This window comes from Larus michahellis, chromosome 3, assembly GCF_964199755.1.
Source record: "Larus michahellis chromosome 3, bLarMic1.1, whole genome shotgun sequence".
Lineage (NCBI taxonomy): Eukaryota > Metazoa > Chordata > Aves > Charadriiformes > Laridae > Larus > Larus michahellis.
In genome coordinates, this window is record NC_133898.1 from 5467888 (window position 1) to 5490534 (window position 22647).

Genomic DNA, 22647 nt, shown 5'->3' on the forward strand with positions numbered 1-22647 from the left:
ATCCATTTCCCCAGACAATAACCTGCGCTACAATGAAAAACTACTAAATACAACCATTGCCAGGAGAATCTGCTACGCAGTTCACACTTGCCTTTCTCTATCAATGGTCTGAAGACAGAGAACAATATATCTAATAGCATAATAACAGACACCATTAATACTGTAGAGGTTCACTATAAAATCGCTTTCATTAGCATGTCAAGTGTTTATTTTAGCTTACTGCAAAACAAGCTCCTTACATACAGCCACTTATTCGACTTCTCTTGATTGCAGAGAGGGTAATAATGAAGGAGCCTACTTTCCCTCGTCTTCTGTGGCGATTCTTACACGCGCTGAAAAGATATTGCTCCATTACCTCTAGCCAATGAACCAGCTTGGCGTGTGGGAGACAAATATTACAGCAGAAATATTACCCAGCTCAGTGGAATAGTTTTTACAGAGCGCCACAAGGGCATGCATGAGGCTGTTGCATCAGCAAGTTACCTCTATTCCCATCTTCAGCCTAAAAGGACACCGACAGCTAAGCAGAGGAAAAAATTCCTGGTTCTTCCTGTGCTTCAGTGTGTATTTGTTAAATATTTTATATCTGGTCACGTTACCAAGGGGAAAACAGTATCTTATGTTAAACATAAGTATCTTTAGACTTGCTTTTAGCACTCAAAGCTCTGGGTTGTTTTTTGTTTCGCTTTGTTGGCTGGTTTTTTTATGTTTTGTTTGCGTGCTTTTTTTAAACTCGGGATACCTGAAGCCTGTGAACTCTCCCAAAGTTAAAACATGCTGAACACAAAGCACTTCAGTTTTACCATGAGGAAAATTCACCAAAGTTGACCTCAGGCAGAGTTTGGCTTTATTGTGTTTTATCTGAGACTGGTTACATGCATTAGCTACTCAGAAGTTTTTTAAAAAGAATGAAAAAAAAAAAAAAAAAGAAAAAGGCATTTTTTTGGAAGTGAAGGCAAACTCCTACCTAAATAAAATTACTCAGACATGTAGTTCTGGTTCACGTCACATATTCACAGCTTTCATAATCTTCAAGACTCCACATTAAAAGTTCTTTTAATTAGTCAAACCCAACAGCTAATAATTAGAACAGCAGAAACTAAATCCTATTCTCAGACAAATGTGTGCAAATCCCATTTACGTAAATGGAAATGGCTCACAGGTGTGTTACATTAGACTCTAGCCACTCGGCAACTTTATAGGAATTCAGTGTCTGGAGCCTAACGGCTTGACTCCTCTTCACAACAGAGGCACAGGTAATGCCACAGAAACCGGATCCAGGTTTCTTCCCTGGCCCCCCTCAGCAAACTCTTTAATTACCTTCCCCCCACACCCCCTCCCATCACAACCACCCTCAAGTCTAAATTTAGACTTTCAATGCTAAACATTACAGGCCTGATTTCTGCCTAAGGAGAAGAGGACTCCCTCACCAGCTAGATTAAACTCTGCAGCAGTGATTATGTGTTACAGCATCAGCAAAATCTACTGTACGGCATCAAATTCAAGGAGTTCAGGCATTTTACAGCTCGAGGGTAATGCAATCATTCCATCGCCACGCTATTTACTTCACCCTTCCAATGCATTTGTTTGTGCTTCACAAAGTGAGCTGCAGGTCACCAGGAAACACGGACAGGCATAGCAAACTAGGAAACCGTATCTAGCAAGCCACAGAAACTGTGGAACATCATCGGTTATTCTTCCAATGGAAGGAAAACCTTACAGCTTTGCAACTCTTTTTTTTTTTTTTTTTTTTTTTTTGACGCTGATACAATGAAAGCTTTTAGCCACGCTCCAAATAAGAATACATAATAAAAACTATTATTGTTTCGGTTATTTAGGAATATGGAAAATGACACCACGCTCCCGCACACCGTTTAGCCTGCGTACAAAACGACATGCGGTTTGTCATCACTGAATTCTCTAATCCAAACATAAAATTGGTATTTTAATGTCAGCTGGGTTTAGTGCAGCGTGAAAGGAAAGACGACCAGTCAGGATGAGATTTCTTGGGGCCCCCCCCACACCTTCCAGGCGATGACAGCTATTGCTTTAAGTACTTGCCATTAACAAGCAGTCACAATGTTAGTGACAGGATGTTACTTGCAGTTACTTAAAGTGATAGATGTTAACATTTTTCTGCTCTTTATGACTCACACTATACCCCAGTCAGAATATTTCAGGAGCTGAATGCACAGCGCTGGGTCAAAACGATGAAGAGCGTGGAGCCACTGGTTGAGGTGCAGAATGAGACGTGCCACTTGAGGAACATTAGGTCAAAGAGAATCCATGATAAGGAATTGTCATGGTTTAAAGATTAAGGCTCATCCTTTTAACTATTTCGCGTAAGGGGAATTCTCCAACATTGGGGCATTTTGCTCTTTCACATGTACGTGAAACCCTGCACTCTAAAAATAAGCCTTTGATGTTAACATCTTTTAACAACTCTCTCAGTGAGATACAGATTAAGAAAAGAGACTTTGATCCAATTTCAGAACGCAGACCGCATTCACCTCCGTACACACGGACAAGCTGCCCTGTGAAGACTCGAGTGCAGGAAAGCACTCTTACAGGAACAAAACTATATGCATAATGTTAAGCACCTGTGACTTCTGACCACAGTTAGATGTAATACGCTGCATAAGGTTTAGAGCCATAAACACTGTAACTGGAGCGGAAAAGGATACAGCAAAAATTTCTTGTAGAAAATGAGAGCGAGAAGGTTATTGCTCCATGTTTTGCAGCAGGTAGCCCATTTACCTGGCCGACTTAACCAACCAGACTATGACCCAAGCCCTGCACAACACGCATTACATTTTGTACTATTCATTATATAAAGTCAGAACAGGTTAGAGACAAAACAGCAACGATTCCTCCTTATATATCAGCAATAATCAGCAGCCCATCACATAAAACCGGCATTTGTAATTCTGAATCTACCTTGAGATGAAATACACTTCAGAAGAACTACAATCTCATGATCTAGGCCAGAAGGAACTTTCCAAGTGTTTGCAAACAATATTCTGAAGTGAAAGTTTTCCAGTTCTTTCCCAAGAATTCAGAGTAAAGCCTTCCCCCCAAAATACAAAACTGATTAATAGCTCCGAAAAGCTGTCAGACCACCTACCTTCAGCATCATCTTTCAGGTCCTCAGGCTGCTCTGCTTTGCTCTTTGTGGGAGATGGAGGCTGGCCTTTTTGTTCCAATCCTCCTTTAAACATAAAAAAAAAAATAATTACCTATATTATTTTGAAATTGTTTTATTGTATCAAATATTACTGAGCATGATACCACAACTGTGAGTACATTTTATCGCAGCACTCCATGCAGTACCCGACGCCTATCTTTCTGTTGTTAAAATTAATTACTGTGTCATCTGTTACAAAAGTCATAACAGGCATCTTCCAGCTTAGACTGGACTTTCCCTAACTTTCACGTGACGGCAGTGAAGAAAGCTCACACTAAAATTACGTACTTCTTCACAAGCTCTTAATCTCCTCAGAAATAGAAAATTTAATACTGCTTTAATTTGCAGTTTTAAACATAATATATATTATACTGCATTACGGAACTGCGGAGAAATAATCTGAACAAAATGATTTTCCCCTCTCAGCTCAATTCTCCATTCACCGTTACAACACAGTAACAAATGAATATTGACTGAAATTAGTAATGAAATGAAAGGTAGGGAAGCAAGTTTGATAGTGAAGCAAAACTAAGGAAATGAAAGCTTTATGAGATAGAAATGTTCTGGTTGAAAAAAAAATCCATTCCAACCTTTTAGACAGAAAGCACCAGGAAGGTGGAGGAAAAGGAAAACCCTCTAAGTAACTGAGGCCAGTGAAGTTTAAGATCACCTTTCTTTGTGGGGACTGAAGTTCACAGTGTTTAATACCAGCTGGTTAAACTTTAAAAATCATGATCTTTTTCTACAACATTTTCAAAATACCCTGTCATCTTAACTTAAAGGATGAAATTACTGTTTGTTCGCTATGATAGATCCCAAGGCACAAACTGGTAGCACAGAAAGCCCGTTAATACAAAAGGAAGGCCAAGCTGGAAAGGAATCATAAAAGGTATTTGTAAATTAAGATATTTAATGAAGGCAGGTTCACTAATTAAAACATTCTTCAAACATTGTTGCTTAATCACGAAAGCAGAGAACGGCAGACAATTAAAACTCAATTCATTCACCTGTTTAATCTATTCAACCGTGACAGGAAAATGACTTTCCACCAAATCTCCCCGTTCCCCGTGGCCAACTGAGGGCTTGGGTGGAGGAGAAGCCTAAAGAAAACATACTTCTGTGCACGCTGGAAAGAAAGCTTGGCCACTTGTAATCAGGAAATTCAGGAAGACATATGACCTTGCCTGATTTACCCCTCTTGCTGTGCTGTGAGAAAATAAGAATCACGGTATTACCTCAAACTAATTAGCACCTGAGAAAAAAAAGCTATCTACATGTGTATTATAAGTCGCTTAAGTGTTCCAAAAATGCCCATCTCTTCTGCTGCCATACGTAGCTCACACCATCATCTACTCTGTACGTTGCTGGATTTCTAAAAAACTTGCAGCAATCAGATGCCCAGTTCTCATACAGGACTTGGCTCCACTAAGAGCTGTAGATACTACCCTTTTCATAGAATCATAGAATCATAGAATCATAGGGTTGGAAGGGACCTCTGGAGATCATCTAGTCCAACCCCCCTGCCAGAGCAGGGTCACCTAGAGCAGGTTACACAGGAACATGTCCAGGTGGGTTTAGAATGTCTCCAGAGACGGAGACTCCACCACCTCTCTGGGCAGCCTGTTCCAGTGCTCTGTCACCCTCAGGGTAAAGAAGTTCCTCCTCATGTTTAGGTGGAACTTCCTATGTTCAAGTTTGTGCCCATTGCCTCTTGTCCTGTCCCCGGGCACCACTGAAAAGAGCCTGGCCCCATCCTCCTGACACCCACCCTTTAAGTATTTATAAGCGTTGATAAGGTCCCCCCTCAGCCGTCTTTTTTCCAGACTGAAGAGACCCAAATCCCTCAGCCTTTCCTCATAAGAGAGGTGTTCCAGTCCCCCAGTCATCTTTGTAGCCCTCTGCTGCACCCTTTCCAGCAGTTCCCTGTCCCTCTTGAACCGGGGAGCCCAGAACTGGACACAGTACTCCAGGTGCGGCCTCACCTGGACTTTTGTCTTCTACCTTTCCACAACTACATATATGTAGAACCAAAACGCTGAAAGTTTCCAAACAGGAGGTATGAAAGAAGTAAGCGAGGATGTGGAAAGGGAACTCGCATGGTCAAGGGGAATATTTTGTTCATTCAACAGTGAAAAAGGGATTGAATCGTTGGCTTTGCACGGAGCCCAGGAAACTCAGAAACGTTCCCTGCCCGCTCTCCTGGGAAACTGGTTATTCTACTGTACTTACGTCCAAAAATAAAGAAGAGCCACGGATTGGGAAGCCGGCAGGAACGTATATCAAGCAATAGCTCAAAATGGCAACAACAATTGCAAAATGGAGATCTGTATTGGAGTAATTAAACCCCATCTCACTTGCGCAATTTTAAGGAATGAGCATTACCCCCCCAAAAAGCCAAACCGAATATTGTTCTTAAAAATTTCTTCTAGAATGGAATTTCTTTTTCATTGCAGAATTCCATATAGTTCGGAGCGTGAAGGGCCCTTAGCGATCAGTAAATACAGGGCGTTACTGCAAAGCAGAACACGCTTTGAGGTTTGGCTTAGGATCAGGAGGTAGAACTTTCCTGACAGCCCTTAACAGAGGACATGTCGTGTGTCATGTCATCGCATTTGCTCATCGGAATTTGAAATTCAAATACAATATTTTCAGGAAAACAAGAGTTTTCAAGTGCTAAGATGAATTTATTTCTGGAGTGGTGAGAACGTAGGAGTAACCACAAGAAATACTGTGGGGAAAAATAAGGACAAACCCCACCAAATAAAGACATGCTTTTTCAACCCTTTAAAGGGGTTACTCAGGAGCAATGGTGACAGAGTTCAACAAGAACTTCAATCCAAAAAAGAGATCCTGAAAATAACCAGGCTTTTAAGGGTTGATTCCTGCCAACACTCTTCCATTCTTTTAAAAAATAACTTGAATATTTATAGTGGACCATAGTGATGTATGGCTTCTTTGGTTCTAATGCCACTCTGAACTACCTGCTATGTTTCCTTTTTTGGTTGACAACGATTCACATCAGGGAACCGAATCAATAGGAGTGTTTCAATCAACACTCACCCCTCTAGTGATGAATTTTATCATCTAACCAATCTGTGAGGCTTCCTCCAGTCCCACAAGTCAAATGTCAATCAAGTTTAAGTGCAAATGTCCAGCCAGGTCTTTCAGGAGTATCTGAATACATTAGATAATATAACCAACATCTTAATTGACAGCACAAAGACAGAGCGGGAGGAGGCTCACATTCAGAGAAGTCAGAACTGTTACCATCTCAAAAGAAATGATCTTTTTGCACTCTATGAAGAACCTTAAAATGCTCACAAAAGGATGTAGAGGCACTGCCCCAGGAGAACAAGATTTCAATCACAATTTCACTGCTTTTTAGCAGATTTCCCTCATTCCAGAGACAGAAAAGAATTTGTGCAGGCTTCAAAATAATGTCTTTTTATTACAGTCAAAATACAACTCTTAACCCTTTCTGCTCTCCAACAGTATGTACGTCTTTCAGAACAGTTAGCCAAATACTACAGAAATGTTGCCTGCACATTTCTGTTTAAAAACAGCACACCTAGACAGGTGTCTGAATTGATTGTATTAAAAGCTTTTCTAATCGTGATCATCTGTGCAAAAAGGCTTCTGAGCTCTAACACTGGGAGAAATGATTCTTCTTTATAGGCTAATTGAGAGGGTCAACAAGTCACTTAAATCTCACGGTGTGTCTCCAAGTAAGCTATTCCCCAAATCCCTCGACACTTCCAAATCTCCCTGGTTACAAGTGATTGCTACTTTCATCTCAGAAAAAAAGAGAACGTCTCCCCCCCAAAAAAAGTGGCCAAGTATAACAGTGTTCACACAGTGGAACATACAAAGAAATCCTGTATTTATACAGCATTGTTTATAATAGGGCTTGCTCCTTAGCATGAACGAGATCCTTCCTCCTGCCATCCTAGCTGCCTGTGGCTTCTGAAGTAACGAATAGGTGGTTAATTAGGATACTCAGGATAGAAAAGGGATAACCAGCAGGTCGTTTATTACGAACAACTAATAGATGAGAAATGAGAAACAGTAGCGTGGCAACATTCATAGAGGTGAGGTCAAAAGGTTTTGGTACCAGGTGGAGAGTGAAGCTGAACAAGTTGAGGGATAATATAGATTCAGAACTGAAACTCTTTTTCTGTGTGTTTCTGGTTTTTTTTATTATTTTTGAATGGTAAGAGAATTAACTTATGTCAATGCATAATAATGCAATACTATTGTGTAGGAATCTGGCCCACGCTTCTCATAATAGCACATGCTTCTATAATTTCCACGTGCAATCACTGCAACTGCGCACACAATTATGGCAGTATTAGGGCTTATTTTGCACGCTTCTGTGCATGGCTATGTGAACCTACGGGTATAAAAGCGAAGTCCTTCAGAAGTTAAAGTTTAGAATAATCTTCCCTTAATGGAGCTTAAAACATTAAGCCTCATGACTCTGCAGTGTTAAATCGCTGAAGGTAAAGGTAGACAAGAATATTAGGTCATCTGGTCTTCTCTTTGCGTGTGTAGGAAATCATTCATAAAGGAAAGCTGAGCTGTAGAACTGCACAGGTCCGTACCCGCTATTACTATATCTGCCCTTTTGACTCAAGCCATTCTAACAGCAAGCCCTATGACATATGATAACATCAAAGCGCTTTGCACTAAATGGTGCCGTTAAGTCAGCAGCTGCTACAAGATACAGCATCCAGAATAACAAGCTAATGGGTTAAAATCCCACGAGTCAAATGCCATTAAAAGAGTGGTCTTGAGCGTGTGTATTTCATAAAAGCAGGTTACTTTTATTTTTAAATGTTTTTCTTCTTCTAGTACATCCAATACATGCGGTGACGTTACGTGATTAACTGGCTAAAATGATCATTCATGCTTGTTGATTTTATAGTATTAATGTAGGTATTAATGGAGATTATCTGGCAGAAGTAATTAAGATATTCCCTTATTTATTTTGAAGAGACATCATAGAAAGTAAGGCCTTTCTGTGTGTAACGAGATATTTGCACTTCAGGGTGGTAGAAACACAAGACAGATTACTTTCATAATGTATCCATCACTCAATAATACACGCATTTGGTCATCTGTTAGTCCTTACTCCCAGCTAATTCTCTAGCTGTTCCCAAGGCCTAATCTGGTGTGCGCTGAAGTCGATGGACATATTCCCACTGATTTCAGCTGACACCAGACCAGGACCAGGTTTTTTTCCTCTAATCTTGCCACCAGGTTTAAATTAGGAGCGATTCTGTAACCTGCACCTTATTCTACTACATTCTTCAAATGGAAATGGGTGCAGATACAATGAGTCTACATCTCATTTGTGTCCCTGTACTTCTACGTGTTTTCTCTTGGTTTGATATTGGCCCTCAGAAACACCTAGCCAATAGGAAGTTGGAGGCAGGGGATTTTAGGACAAATTTAGAATACGTGAATCTCTGCGAAAGGTCCTACGCATGTGCGTAGTCTGCAACATGTGCTCTCCAGGAATCCAACATTTCTTTTTTCCTCCCTTTTTTAAATTTTACTTATTTTTATTAAGGACAGGATGGGAGAAATAACCCCAAAGCACATTGGATATAGACAGCTCAAAAAACCAGGGTCATCAATACTGGTGCCAACTGCTGGCTCCATCTGCTGCAGTCATGACCCATGAAGTCAAGTGGAATGAAGAATGATTATTCAACTAGTATCTTGAAGTGGCGACTAGAAGTTGCTACTCTATTTTTCCCTTAGAGCAGTAAAAAGCAAACACCCTTCAATTCATAAAAATCTGTGTATTTACCGTTCCCACAAACGCCTCCTACAACCATTAAAAGGTCCACATACAAATAGGTCAAAAGGGCATACCTTTTGTATATCTGCCCCATTACTGGCGCAGATATACAAAATATACTTCTCTTTAGCCATGTAGATATTGATTGCTGGCAATCAATGCACTGATGCCCAAAATATCTCCAAGTGACAAAGAAATATCCAAGTACGTGCTGTTGAAGCTCGTAGCACCCTACAGGCAAACCTGTCAGGGCAGCTATGATCTCATCTACCTCACTTGCACAAAGAAACAGGCAGGCAGGGAAATATCTTCCTCAAATGACTTAATTCAGTGATAATTTCCCAGAGCAGCTATGTAGCTTCACCTAAATTAATGAAGCTGTGAAGGATATAAGGGAAGAAAGAAGAGACTGGCTATTAAGTGGAAATGCACTTCCTTTTAATTCTAATTTAAAATGCTTTAAAAAAAAAAATAAAATGTAATTTGCATAATCTCCATAAAAGCAACAAGACAAAAAATGTAAAATAATTTGGCTTATAAAGATATACATGCCATGATAACTGTAAAAAATGAAATTGGAAACATTACGTGAATACTGCAAATTGAACTGTACGATAATCTTTGGCAAATGTTTGTTGTATAATGACGGTCTTTATTTTTCTACTTTTACGTATGTATGTACAACTATATCAATCACACTAATTGTATTAAAATTTCTAAAAGTTCCTATCCAGTAATCTTGACACGGAAAAGTAATTATAATTATACGTAATAAAATCAAGAGGCCAGAACAGCCATAAAAGAATGCGCTAATCCGTCAGTGTAACACATATCTAGCCGCGTATACCCATGTTTTCACATCTATGCATATACACCATTCTTCAAGTATTTCTAATTTCTAAGCTAATTAACTGGTTGCATAAACCTTCATAATCCATTTGTCTTTAGGACAATCTTGCCAATTTAAGCAACCAACACACTGCTTCAAAAGCTTTTACCTCTGTTTTCTGGCTGGTATATCTCTGCCTTTCTTCATGTGGCTCTCCTTTCTGATCCTGCATCTTTTCATAAAGAGAAGAACTGGAAGCTCCTGCAGAGTCACTGGGCTACGATGGGATCTGGGTCACAGAGACCCGGGGGACGGTGCACACGCCTGGTGCAGTGTCACGGATGGGTACTAGCTGGTTAGGAAGGAGAGGCAGAGAAGAAGAGTAGGGGGAGCTACCCTGCATGTAAAAGGAGATCCTTCGCTGCACACAAGTCTCTTACAGAACAGGAGATGTCCACTGAAAATAGCGGACACTGAGATGTCCACTGAGAATAGTCAACTGAGAATAGGACAGAGTGCACCCTCAGCAAGTTTGCTGATGACACAAAGCTGGGGGGGAGTGGCTGACACACCAGAAGGCTGTGCTGCCATCCAGAGAGACCTGGACAGGCTGGAGATCTGGGCAGAGAGGAACCTTATGAAACTCAACAAGGGCAAGTGTAGGGTGCTGCACCTGGGGAGGAATAACCCCATGCACCAGTACAGGTTGGGGGCTGACCTACTGGAGAGCAGCTCAGTGGAAAGAGACCTGGGAGTCCTGACGGATGACCATGAGCCAGCAATGTGCCCTCGTGGCCAAGAAGGCCAATGGCATCCTGGGGGTGCATCAAGAAGAGTGCGGCCAGCAGGTCGAGGGAGGTCATCCTCCCCCTCTACTCTGCCTTGGTGAGGCCGCACCTGGAGTACTGTGTCCAGTTCTGGGCTCCCCGGTTCAAGAGGGACAGGGAACTGCTGGAGAGGGTGCAGCAAAGGGCTACAAAGATGATTAGGGGACTGGAACACCTCTCTTATGAGGAAAGGCTGAGGGATTTGGGTCTCTTCAGTCTGGAAAAAAGACAGCTGAGGGGGGACCTTATCAACACTTATAAATACTTAAAGGGTAGGTGTCAGGAGGATGGGGCCAGGCTCTTTTCAGTGGTGCTCAGTGACAGGACAAGAGGTAACGGGCACAAACTCGAGCATAGGAAGTTCCACCTAAACACGAGGAGGAACTTCTTTCCTCTGAGGGTGGCAGAGCACTGGAACACCAGAGTGAACCACCAGAGAGGTGGTGGAGTCTCCAACTCTGGAGACATTCAAACCCCACCTGGACACATTCCTGTGCAACTTGCTCTAGGTGACCCTGCTCTGGCAGGGGGGTTGGACTAGATGATCTCCAGAGGTCCCTTCCAACCCTATGATTCTATGAGAACCTCCAGGTGAACGTCAGCAGGTAAAGTAACCCAGGGTGCTGTGGCGAAAGCCTGTTACAAAAATCCTGACCAAGAAGATTACGTGGATGAAGCTCTCTACAAAAAAACCCTAGCAGAATTCTTCTCACTAGAAGCTTTTGTCCTCATGAGAGATACCTGATCCTCTGTCCTCTCCTTTTCTTGTTCTCCTCAGGCCTTTCTTTCTTTTATACCTATCAGTCATTTCCATTTCAAGTCTATCCACACATATCCACAAATCCTAAACGTTGGCACTTGTTTTAAACAGCATACTAGATGGGCCACGAAAAAAGTCCTGTGAAATATTGTCCAATCAAGTCCATTGAATTTAAGAGTTTGGGGGAGAGTTTTGCTACCATTTTCATCGCAAACAAATCATGGCCACTAATCAGAATTGCAAATGACTCTAGAATTGCCGTATTCACACCTTTTTACAGACAAAGAAACTGCAGAATTTTAATTATTTCCTATTCACATTCAAACTAGTTATTAATAAAAAGCAACCGAGTATCACCCAGAGGCTCATAACAGACGATGACATTAAAAAGGTAATCTCAGCCATTCTTACCGTGTGCTATTTAGTATCAGGGATGGTTTACCCTACATTATGTTAAGACACAGAGATGACTGTCGTAACATTGGTAATAAATGATTGGCACTGCTTATCACTACGAAGGCAATTAGTTTCAAGAATTCTTTTAGTTCGGTTGATGCTTCAGAGAAGTGATATATTTTAGCATAAAATATTGTTTACTCACCTGTCTCTCCACTCAGCTCAGCCCCTTCTTCATTAGCATCATCTGTCAAAAAAATAGAAAGAAAATCATTAATAAGAATACCAGAAAACATCTAAAATGAAATATTCCATGTTTCAAATTGCCCTTTCTTAGTTTGCCTCCTCCCATTTAACATTTTGCAGTGAAATCTGGAGGTGGATGGGAAAAGAGGGTTTTGATACTAATCTGCTACTACCAGATACAGCAAATGCAGGGAATAAAGACAGGGAATAAAACTGTGCAAAGTTTACAGAATTCGGCAAATTATGACTTGTATGAAATGAAATTGCATTCTCTTTTCTACCAGAGTTTTGGGTTTCCTTGTCAAGTTTCACAGTTTGCTTTGTTTGCCAGGAACAGCTGGCTATGTTAAGGAGAGAACTAGTTATCCAGAAATCGTACCACATAAAGAAGTGGCTATAAATTTGCCAGACGTGACTTTGGTTTAAGACCAAACTTGGGCTAGCCAAGAATTGAACAATTGTCATTATTAAGATGATATATGAAAGAAAGCAGATTCTTTATGCAAAAAGATGCACTTCAGTAACAAAAGAATTTCTTCCTACAAGTTGTTTCGATGAGGAAAAAAAAAAAATTATCAGCCTTAGTTAACATCTAGGTAATTGAACGTTCCAGAGCCTTAATCATCTAACGGAGAGCTCACTGATCACAGAAGTTCATGTCAACTGGTTAATGTCATATAGACTCCATTTACGCTCTTTTAAATGGATTTGGGCACGTGCAAATTCTGTAGCAAGCCTACAATTTCTGTCTAAAGCTTAACATCTTTCGAACTTGCATACGTGCATATTATGAGGAACATTTGAACCCAAAGAAGTCTTGCAATACTATGGTAACAGAAACTAACAGTAGTATTTAGGTCCTAATTTACAGGGTCAGATCTTTACACTATAAACTCCACTGAGATCCAAACGCTGTAATACACGCTATGAGGATTAAGCTCTGCTTTCATCAAGATTTGGAGCCTGAAACTTTATTTGACATAGTATGAGAACAGAACAATTGGTTAATATTAGAGGCCTCCACTGGGAATTGTGTTTGCTACAAGCACTAAAGCCACAAGCGTGAGAACTTTCATGGATGCTTGTGAACCTACAGTAGATGGATCTGTATCCATCCGCCTCCCCCTTCCATCTCATTCAGACGTGATCTGGAGGGCAGGACTTTCAGAAGCCACTAGACGACAGCAGGTTATGTTTCTCTTGAGTACACTTTAGTCCGGCCCAAAAGATCAGAACATTTTATTTCCTTTCTCCTTATTCTGCAAACAGTTGTTCTGGAGATCAAAAAGGTACGAGGACCCTGACTGTACAAATACAAATTTGTAAACAGAAACTTTAAGCAGCTTTGACAAGTAATTTTTGAGATAAGAAAATGAAAAGTCTTGTTAAAGCCAATGGGAATTCTGCCATTGACTTCAACAGAGCCAGGATTTTCAACTGGAGTCCTGACATTTTTCAACAAACCAGTCGGAAAACATTTGGGTAACACAGAGATTATTAATTATTCAGCTTCCAATAACATGTTCTTTCCATGGAAGCGTTTATAATGAAACCATTGTGATAAAATTTAAAATTAATCTAAGACTTGACACTAAATCAGCAGAATATAATATCTTAACATACTTATATCACCTGGTTTTCTGCAGAAGTTCTTAATTATAGTTCTGCAAGTGACTTGGAATTTGAAATTCCCAAAGCAACAGAATAGCTTCTAAGCTGGTGATAATGGACACAGACAAGAAATCTGATGTTATTGAAATGTAGTGAAGTCATTATGCAATATAATTATGAAGAGGTAAAGACTGCTTTTGTGAACTAATTGTGAATTGAAGGCCGTTTTTTTTTTTTGGGAAAAGGAACGTAAGTCTCACCGAGAGACAGTAAAGTCCTTACGTCAGTTCTGAAAACGGGAGCTTGGTGACATGATCCCTATGTCATTGTGGTGCCTTTGAAAATTCTGCCCCCATCTAGATCTGAATCTGAGTTTCAGCGTGGCACACAGCACTCCCTGCTCGCTTCACGTGCCTGTAATTCTTACTCTCACACTATTAACGCATCTGGTGGAAGTCCCTGTCAAATATAAAGCAGGCTCTTTCACCGACCTTGGTGTGGCTGGCTGAAGTGACAAACACCATGTTTAGTTGACAGAGCTCCATGTGCAAACAAAACTATTTGAGATAAAAACCAGTGTTTTAGAAATCGATATCCCAAATTCATTCATTTCCCCCCCCCCCCCAAAAAAAAAAAGATATTACAGGCAGTTTCTTGGTTACTGGTTCTGAAGAAGGAAAAGCAAGTAAAAATATTTTTTACTCTAGGCTCTACATGCCTAATATAAAGGAAAATCAGCGCCAAGACTGCTATAAACTACATTTGCAATACCTAGGGTTCGGGTTGTTTTGTTTGTTTGCTTGTTTTTTTTAATGTTCCCTATATATTTTTTTACTGCATCTAGAAGAAGCCTTCTAGAGGTCTGCTTTGGTTTGAAATACGTACCACAGTCAATCCCAGAGCAAAAGTTGAGCAAAAACCACAGGAGAACCCAAGAGTGAATCTGTGAGACCAGTTAACATTTCCTTAATGACATCCTGTTAATATTTCTTGCCCAAGCTCCCCCATTTGAAACACCTGAGGCAAGGTCCTCTGTAACTCTCACCTTTACTCAAGAACTGTTGAAAAATAATTAAAAATAATTGACTGGGAAAACACATTACAGTGTGTGCATGCATGTTCCAACTCTTGGTTACTCTTCTGTCTACAGAAGAAGAACAGTGACCTTTCCCATGGCTTCCCCATTAAAGCCCTGGATTTTGGGAAGCTCTACCAAGATGACCTTGCTGGAAAAGGAATGACAGACCTTGCAGCCTGGTGTGAGAAGAAAACTGACAGTGACTCCCTGCAAGGGTCAGTCCACCCCCAAGAAAACTCGCATCATTATTTAGAAGGCTTAGAATACAAGGAAGCCGTCTAATCCAAAACGTGCCATGTGGTTGAGAGCGCAAAGTTTTCCAGCTTATAAATTGGACTCTAGTGTATAAAATTAAGGTATTAGATCTGTGATGTATGGGACAACAGTTTCCAGTCAAGTATAAAGTAATTTACAGTTGAGAGTCAACCTATGACTGAAACTCGCCCTCTAACACTCATGCCATCTGGGGTAACTATATCTCTCAAGATCACAGAGCTTTGCATTTGAGAGCAAGATGCACGCACATTTGTGTAAGTCACAGGTTCCCTGGCAGAGTCATGTACCAAGCGATGCCTCTTACTCTTCCATTTCCTTCTCCCTTGTTACCTGCTGAGCCCTCTGAAACAGAATAATTGCACCATACCTGATCTCACTGACACTGGAGAAGATGCCTTCTTCTGTCATATACTTTTTTTTTTTTCCTTTTGCCTTGCTGGTCAGGTTCTTTCTCTGGCTCACTGATTGTTGCATACAAGCAAACACAAGCCAGATGGCTAAAACCATCAATCTGTGTTAAGATTTATGTTAGGAACAGAGAGGTGAAAGGCTCTAAATACTGCTGCTAATCCCCAAAGCCATTAAACCGCCTCCTCCTTGTTGCTCACGCTTCTATTTGCATTCTTCTTCATGTTAGCACGTGGAGAGTCAACGCTATACAAACACCTTTTATTTTTAACCGTGTATGCGTTGAAGAGCCCTTACACGAGAGCCAGCTCTCTGTTGCAGGAGGCTGCTGTTTCATCTGCATTCAGGGTCTGCATCCCGGGCTGCCGGCGCTCCCCCAACAGCACTGCATGCTGCTAGCTCCTCCCTGCCTTCCTCTAACCTTTCCTCAGCTTGTCTCATCCTTCAGGATTTGCTCCTTTTCTCAAGCATTTTCTGCTGTTTCCTGATTGCCAGGCATTTCCTTATTTCCAGCCTACCCATGTGTCTCAGCCTGCTCCTCCTTGCAAGCGCGGCTCCACGTACTGAGGCTGGTGAGGGGTCTGGAGCACGAGTCTTGTGAGGAGTGGCTGAGGGAGCTGGGGGTGTTCAGCCTGGGGAAAAGAAGGCTGAGGGGAGACCTTCTCGCTCTCTGCAGCTACCCAAAAGGAGGTTGTTGCAAGGGCGGGGGGTTGGTCTCTTCTCCCAAGTAACAGGCAATAGGACAAGAGGAACCGCCCTCAAGTTGTGCCAGGGGAGCTTTAGACTGGATATCAGGAAACATTTTTACACTGAAAGGGTTATTAAGGGTTGGAACAGGCTGCCCAGGGAAGTGGTTGAGGCACCATCCCCTGGAGGTATTTAAAATAGACGGGTAGACATAGTGCTTAGAGATACGGTTTAGTGATGGGTTTTTGTCAGAGTTAGGTTGATGGTTGGACTCGATGATCTGAAAGGTCCCTTCCAACCCGGGCAATTCTGTGATTCTATGCCCATAACCAGGGGCTGGGAGGGCACGGTGGGGCCGGACCAGCCTCCCCTCTGCAGCCTGTACACACACGGCACTGGCAAACAGAGCAATGAGCTGTACAGAAGGTTGAAGGGACAAGTTGGTGTTCATACTACTGATGCCTGAAGAGAAGCGCAAACCAAAAAAGCAACCACAAAACCTTTCAGCACCGACAGCTGCAGCCATCCTGTTGAGCTTATTTGCTATACAAAACCAGCTGTCCAGCTGACAAAGTTCCTGCCCTCAAGCATTTGCCTAGCAGGTATTCCATCATCTGCCTGTACAGTTTCCACTAGAAGAACAGAGGATGTGCGGCACAACAGTCTCGCAACATTGAGGAAAGCTGATCCTGTTTTGGGGTGGCCTCTGCTTGCTCAAACAAAAAGCTTCTCAAGTCCAATCTGGGAGTGGGTGGGAGCACGGGCCAGCGTACCTGCCTGATGCAAACTGTCTAAACCATGACAATATCAGGTTTCCAGGGCTCGAAAGGGCTAAGAGAGTTCTCGGTCTCCACATTTCTCTCTACCACGCTTGTCTTCCCAAAGCTTTGTCCCAAAGCTTCAGCCACTTATCTATGTGATCATCTTAACATCCTTAGGGAGTTTTCTAATCATGCGTCTCACATCCATTTTCAATCGTTAGTAACTGAAAAGATCACTTTTTGATTGCTTATGACCCCTGCTACTACCCAAGAGGAACTTCACAATAGCGTACAGGCTCTATGTCAACATTTTTGTAGCATAGTAAACCACACGAGAACACCACAGGATTCAGTGAAGCCTAAACACACACATGAGGCTCACAATAACCAAGGAGCTCAAGGGCTCTTTGGGTTGCTCTGATCCCTCCAACTCAGCTCTCCACTGGGAGAATACAACAGACTGACCAACAGCAGAGAAGGGAACGTTTTCTTTGAGGAAAAGCAGATTTGGAAATCTCTGCCAGATGAGATCAACTAAACCCAGGCCTGACTCTTTTCACATCTACTTGTAATAAATTATATTTTCCATAAAGCTTTTCCCTCGTCCTCAGTGCTTCTAAGAGGAAGAAGAAAAAAAGAAAAAGGAAAACCAAAAAGATCCTTCACAAAAAAAGCACGTTTTTCTGCTTTGGAAAAAGAAATGGGACTTCTTTTGGTTCTGAACATTTGTATCCTTTAATCATACAATCCTGCATACAGAGCAATAGGGACGATATAAACCTCCATCTGACACTAAGCGAGTTTAATCAAATTTTTTAGTCTGATTATAAAGAAACTTCCACTGATACACTCCGTACATCCTGGCCTTACTGCAGCACTGGTGCAGTTTTTCTTCCCGTGTTGCTTAGTTACACCAGTCCCACAACACCGGAGTCTCGCTGAATGTAAAATGTGTTTGTAGCTTTTGAAGCCGTATCAAATAGAAATCCTTAGTACCAACCTCCTAAGAAGTTAGGCGCTGGGTTTTTTTTTGTCGCCACATCGATGGCTTCTTTTATGTACCGTATCACTTGATCTGCTGTAAAATACATATACCCACACGAGCCTCAGCTGCATATAAAGGCTACGCGGTAGCTGCCGCTCCCACTGCGAGTGAACTGGACAACATTGTTCCAGTGCGGGAAATGGTGCTCACAGCCAGGATCAGATCTGGATTTCTCTTTCGCTGATGCTTCTACCTTACACAAAAGGAATGAGGCACTCCTTGGGAAAATATACATCAGTTTAAAAGAAAAAAAAAAAATTTATTGCAAAACTTCCTTATTTCCTCCCTGCCCTAAAATACTGAAAACAACCAAGTTTTGTTTACACAAGTGCTAAAGTGGATTTCTCACCCATATGTATGCTAATGTAGTAGTCACACACAAAATGGTATGTTTTGCATGTGGCGACACATTTCCAAATACAAGCTTCTAGCAAAATCTCATCAGCAACCTAAGGCAGAGGCAATCAAATGAGACAAACGCAAATTTAACTGCATCCTTTGCAATTAGAAGCACTCGAGCACATGAAGTGACTCAGTGTCAGCGACCAGATAGGACAGGATATTTTTGAGCATGACATAAAAAGCATTTGGAATGCTTTACATGGGATGCCACAATACGCGACACAGCAGGAAGAAAAGATCCCTGATCAAAGATGTATTCACGTAAGGTATTACACAGAAAAAGCTTCTGCTTGTTCACCTTCTGGTGCCAGGCACCCGTGTGTGAAGGACTGAGTACAGAACAGAACAGCAATACATTTCCCTCCCCCTATCAGTCTCTCCCTCAGTCCTAAGGTTATGTACAGACCGCGGTGATTAATAGCCACTGTTGGACCAGTCCTCTTTTGGTTGAGCTAATCCTGTTTTTAACTATATTTAAGACCTACAGGCTCCACAGCACCTCATAGCAAGCACTCTCATACCCTAACTACGCGTTGGGTGAAAAACTACTTCCTTTTGCTTGTTTTCATCCCGATTCATCATTTCCTGGGACACCTTACGCTTCTTGCGTTACAAGAGATGGTAAATGATTGCTCCATATTCACCTTTCTAATTACCTCACTCGTCATCTTCCCTGGGCTCTCCCACGCTGATAACACACACAGCAGCCTGGTCCTTGCCTCTGCATGACCCCGTCGTGCCTTCAAGGGCATCCTCATCGCCTGCCACTTTACTGTTTCAACACAGCCCTTACCCAGGCTGGAGAGCTCAGGGATTTGGAGAGAGTGGACAAATACATAGAAACAGCCATCTCCCCTGACTTCTGGGCTGACTGCAGGCTCCATCCTCAGTCTCACAAAAGGAGACAAAGAAAATGTCTACGAGATGCTACTGGAGCATCTTGTTACGGTCCCATTGTCTGTCCATGCTCCGAGCAGTGGTGCTGCTTGGAGCATCAGGAATGAGGAGGCAAACAATTTTCCAGGCCGTATAGCAGCCAATATCACAAGCCTCTGTCAAACCATGTACAACCAGAGGATCTAAGCCCGAATTTTGGGGCGACCAACACTTGCAAGACACAGCCAAAGTCTAGAGCAATGCTCTCTCAGCAGTCAGCCAGAAAATAATTCAGAAGGGATCGTACTAGGAAGTTTTATTACGATTCAAACTGAAGCAGGAAACTGCCCATTAACATTTTACTACGTAGTGGAAACCCACTGCCATTTTAGAAACTGCTAGGAACCCTCTCTTGATCTGCATATCTCTTGATCTGCTGAAGACAGTACCCGAGCCATCAATACCCAGAGCCCAACTCTGCCTCCCAAGCACCGCTCCTGAGCTGCTGCTTGTTCATCCTCCTGCACCGCTCCTGAGCTGCTGCTTGTTCATCCTCCTGCACTGCATTGAGACACCGGCAAAAGGGGCTAAGACAGACAACCCCAGTGAGTGGTAGGACTGGCACAGTCATTGCCTTGGCAAATGAAGACAAAAAGCCATAGAAAAATTTTGCTTCGCGGTTTTACGAACACCTTTAGCTTTTAGTTAGCTTGAGATTTTACGAGGTGAGTTGTTTCAGACAAATTTTGAAATGGACAGATCTTTAAGCATTACGGCTATATTAAACTTTTGGACTGAGAGCAATTTTTACGGCATCCTATTTACATTGGAGTGTACTTTTATCAGGGTCTGTTGGTGCTGTGAGCGAACTAGAAAGCAAAGCCAACATCCTAGTCCAGTGCACAGGCTCCTCCAGCTCCCCATATGGGTAGTCTTCCTTTGAAGCCTCTGCTACTGAGGGACAAGGATCCATCATGGGAAACAGTGGGGTTGTGCTTCTCCCCAGCTGCTTTGAATTAAGTTCTTCAGTGAGGGGTCCTGCAGAAGCCGTCTGAGGATGACATCCTCCAGTATAAAGACAGCTCAAAGGGGCGGAGAGAGCATTTCGCACCCATGTGAAATTGCCAGTGTGCCACCGATACACTCTCAATTGCTTGATACGTAGCCCTGGAAAGGAAAGGGATACGTGCTCACAGCCAAGCAGGATTTCCAAGTGACAAGTCAAAAGTTTCACAAGCCAGAGAAACCAGAGGGTCCCCTGAGCATCCCAATACAACAGCAGGGACTGCAGCTCCATCAGAGCTGTGGCGTCAGGGAAATGGGACTCGTTTTGCTCCTTTCAGCCAACAGGCCTGGGTTGCAGGTGATCCTGCCCATAACCAGGGCGCAGGCCAAGGACTGTGACACCACATCCCAATCTGCTGCTGCTGCTGTGGCTGGTCACTTCAGCTCTGTCCCAGCTTCTGCTCAGCCCCAGACGTGTTCGTGTACCCACAGCAGGTGTCTGGATGCAAGTTTAGGCTCCGTGTCATTGGCAGGGACCCAGCCCATCCACGGTGCCTTGAAAGCTTTGTGGGGGAAAGCAGTGAAGAAAGGGAGATGACAGTCTGACTGCCTCCAGTTTAAACCTGTGAAAACACAGGCGGTTATCAGCTGTGAACACGACAACCTGAAAAAATCTGCATGGAGACAGGAAAAGTAGCTGCAACCAAAACCTTCAGGGCGGCCCTCATTGATCAGGGGAGAATGGCAGAGGGGTTTCAAACTCCCCCAAATCTTACTCCCTAGCATCTGTTTTTGGGGGGCTCCAAGCCCTGGTGGCCTTTGCACGCCTGCCTGAACTGGTCAGAACAAACAGAGCTTCGTGACTTACGAGGCAAATCACTACCCAGGTGAAATTTCAGATAAAGGATATCGGGTACTTCCAGTAAACTGCTTGGCACTTATCCACGTAGTAAAATAAAGCCCATGAAAAATATTTTGTGGAATACATTCAGGCGATGAATTAAGGAAACGAATCGCCTCATGAACACTGCAAATGCAAATAAAGAGGCTAAATTTATCAAACGAATTACCCATTTGATACAGAATTACTTACTAAGGGCTAACTTATGCTTCCTTTGTGCACACCGAGGACCGCTTCAGCCCCAGTGAAGTCTGCCATGTTAAGCGAAGAGGGCAATGCTTCTCAATACCAGTACAGAAATTACAATCTCTGCTTAAGAGTTCACTCACGTATTAGTGCAGGGATGTGCCTTTTTAATACAAAGCCCTTCATTCAGCCATTTAGACAGTTTCCAATTTGATTCCAAGCCTGGTAGATCTCTTAACAATGAATTTCCTCTGTAATTGTAATATATTTGCACTTTTATGCGCAACTAGGACGCTATGCATCCTCCTGAAGTAACAAGAGGACTAATATAAGACAGTAGCTCTTATCCATATGCTTCGGGTGGGGGGGACAGTATTTTTGTCAACCAGGATAAAAGAAGAAAATGCATTAAATGTCATAACCTGGAATCGAGGGAGAGAAAAATTTATTGAAGATGAAGCAATTTCTCTCTCTTTTTCCTAACACCAACTGAGATGGCTCAAAAAAAAAAAAAAAAAAAAAGAACAAGCTCTTGGGCTCAGCATCCTTTCATTAGCTCTGAAAGGACACGGAGTCTAAAAGCCTGCATCTTCCATCTATCAATTGGTCTAATAAAAGTGCAAACCTGTCCTCTCTCTAACAATTTTAGGGATGCTTTAGTGAAGTAATTTTGTTACTCTGTTTCAAGTAGTAAGAATGTAATATAACCTTGAATGCCGCCGCTTCACAGTACATACCCTTTATAACATTACTTTTGTCTGAAGAACATTTTCAGAAAAAATGATCCCCTCTCCAATCCACCGATAACAGGTGGTAGATCTAGAAATATTTTAAGCATTGCAACTTAAGATAAACCTTTCATAATATACAACAGCCGCCATGAAAAATAAGCATTTGCCAAAGGTCCTTACAAGATTACCTATCTGACATGGGAAGTAGCTAGGTATACACAGTATACACGAGAGAAAAAAAAGGTATCTCTGTCTCCAGCTGGCAACTGTTTACCAATACGCTTAATTTTACTCCTATGAATAGCATCCTAGAAGTACGTATCACTGTAAGGTAAATGTTGGTAAATATAGCTTTTCAAGGGGAACTGTTTTTATACCACTCCCTGGTCAGTCTTACAAATACATATATATATATATATATATATAAAAGTAAAAGCAATGCCTAGTATCTAGGCTCCATGTAGAATTCTGTTGGAAGAAACAATGAATTCCAAGAGAAAAAATGGGACAAGTATCAGCTCCTTTCCCGGAAAGCTCCCTCATAACACTAGTAGCAATGAATCCAGCGATGTAAGAACTACGCATCTGAGCCAGGACTGCAGGCAAGGATGTTTTATTTGCAAGACATTCTC

General features: G+C 42.1%; 1 protein-coding gene across 6 annotated transcripts in view; it reads right to left on the reverse strand.

Annotated features, from left to right (window-relative positions):
• Positions 1-22647, reverse strand: part of MACROD2 (mono-ADP ribosylhydrolase 2) — an 890626-nt gene that overhangs the window by 63621 nt on the left and 804358 nt on the right. For 4 of the 6 annotated variants that reach the window (XM_074578437.1, XM_074578438.1, XM_074578434.1 and 1 more), the window contains exons 10-11: positions 12008-12049; positions 3125-3208 (exon numbers count right to left, since the gene is read on the reverse strand). In XM_074578437.1, the coding sequence (XP_074434538.1) occupies positions 3125-3208; positions 12008-12049 (126 nt within the window). The remainder of the gene's footprint in view (positions 1-3124; positions 3209-12007; positions 12050-22647) is intronic. The other 2 variants (XM_074578439.1, XM_074578435.1) reach the window with 1 other exon arrangement.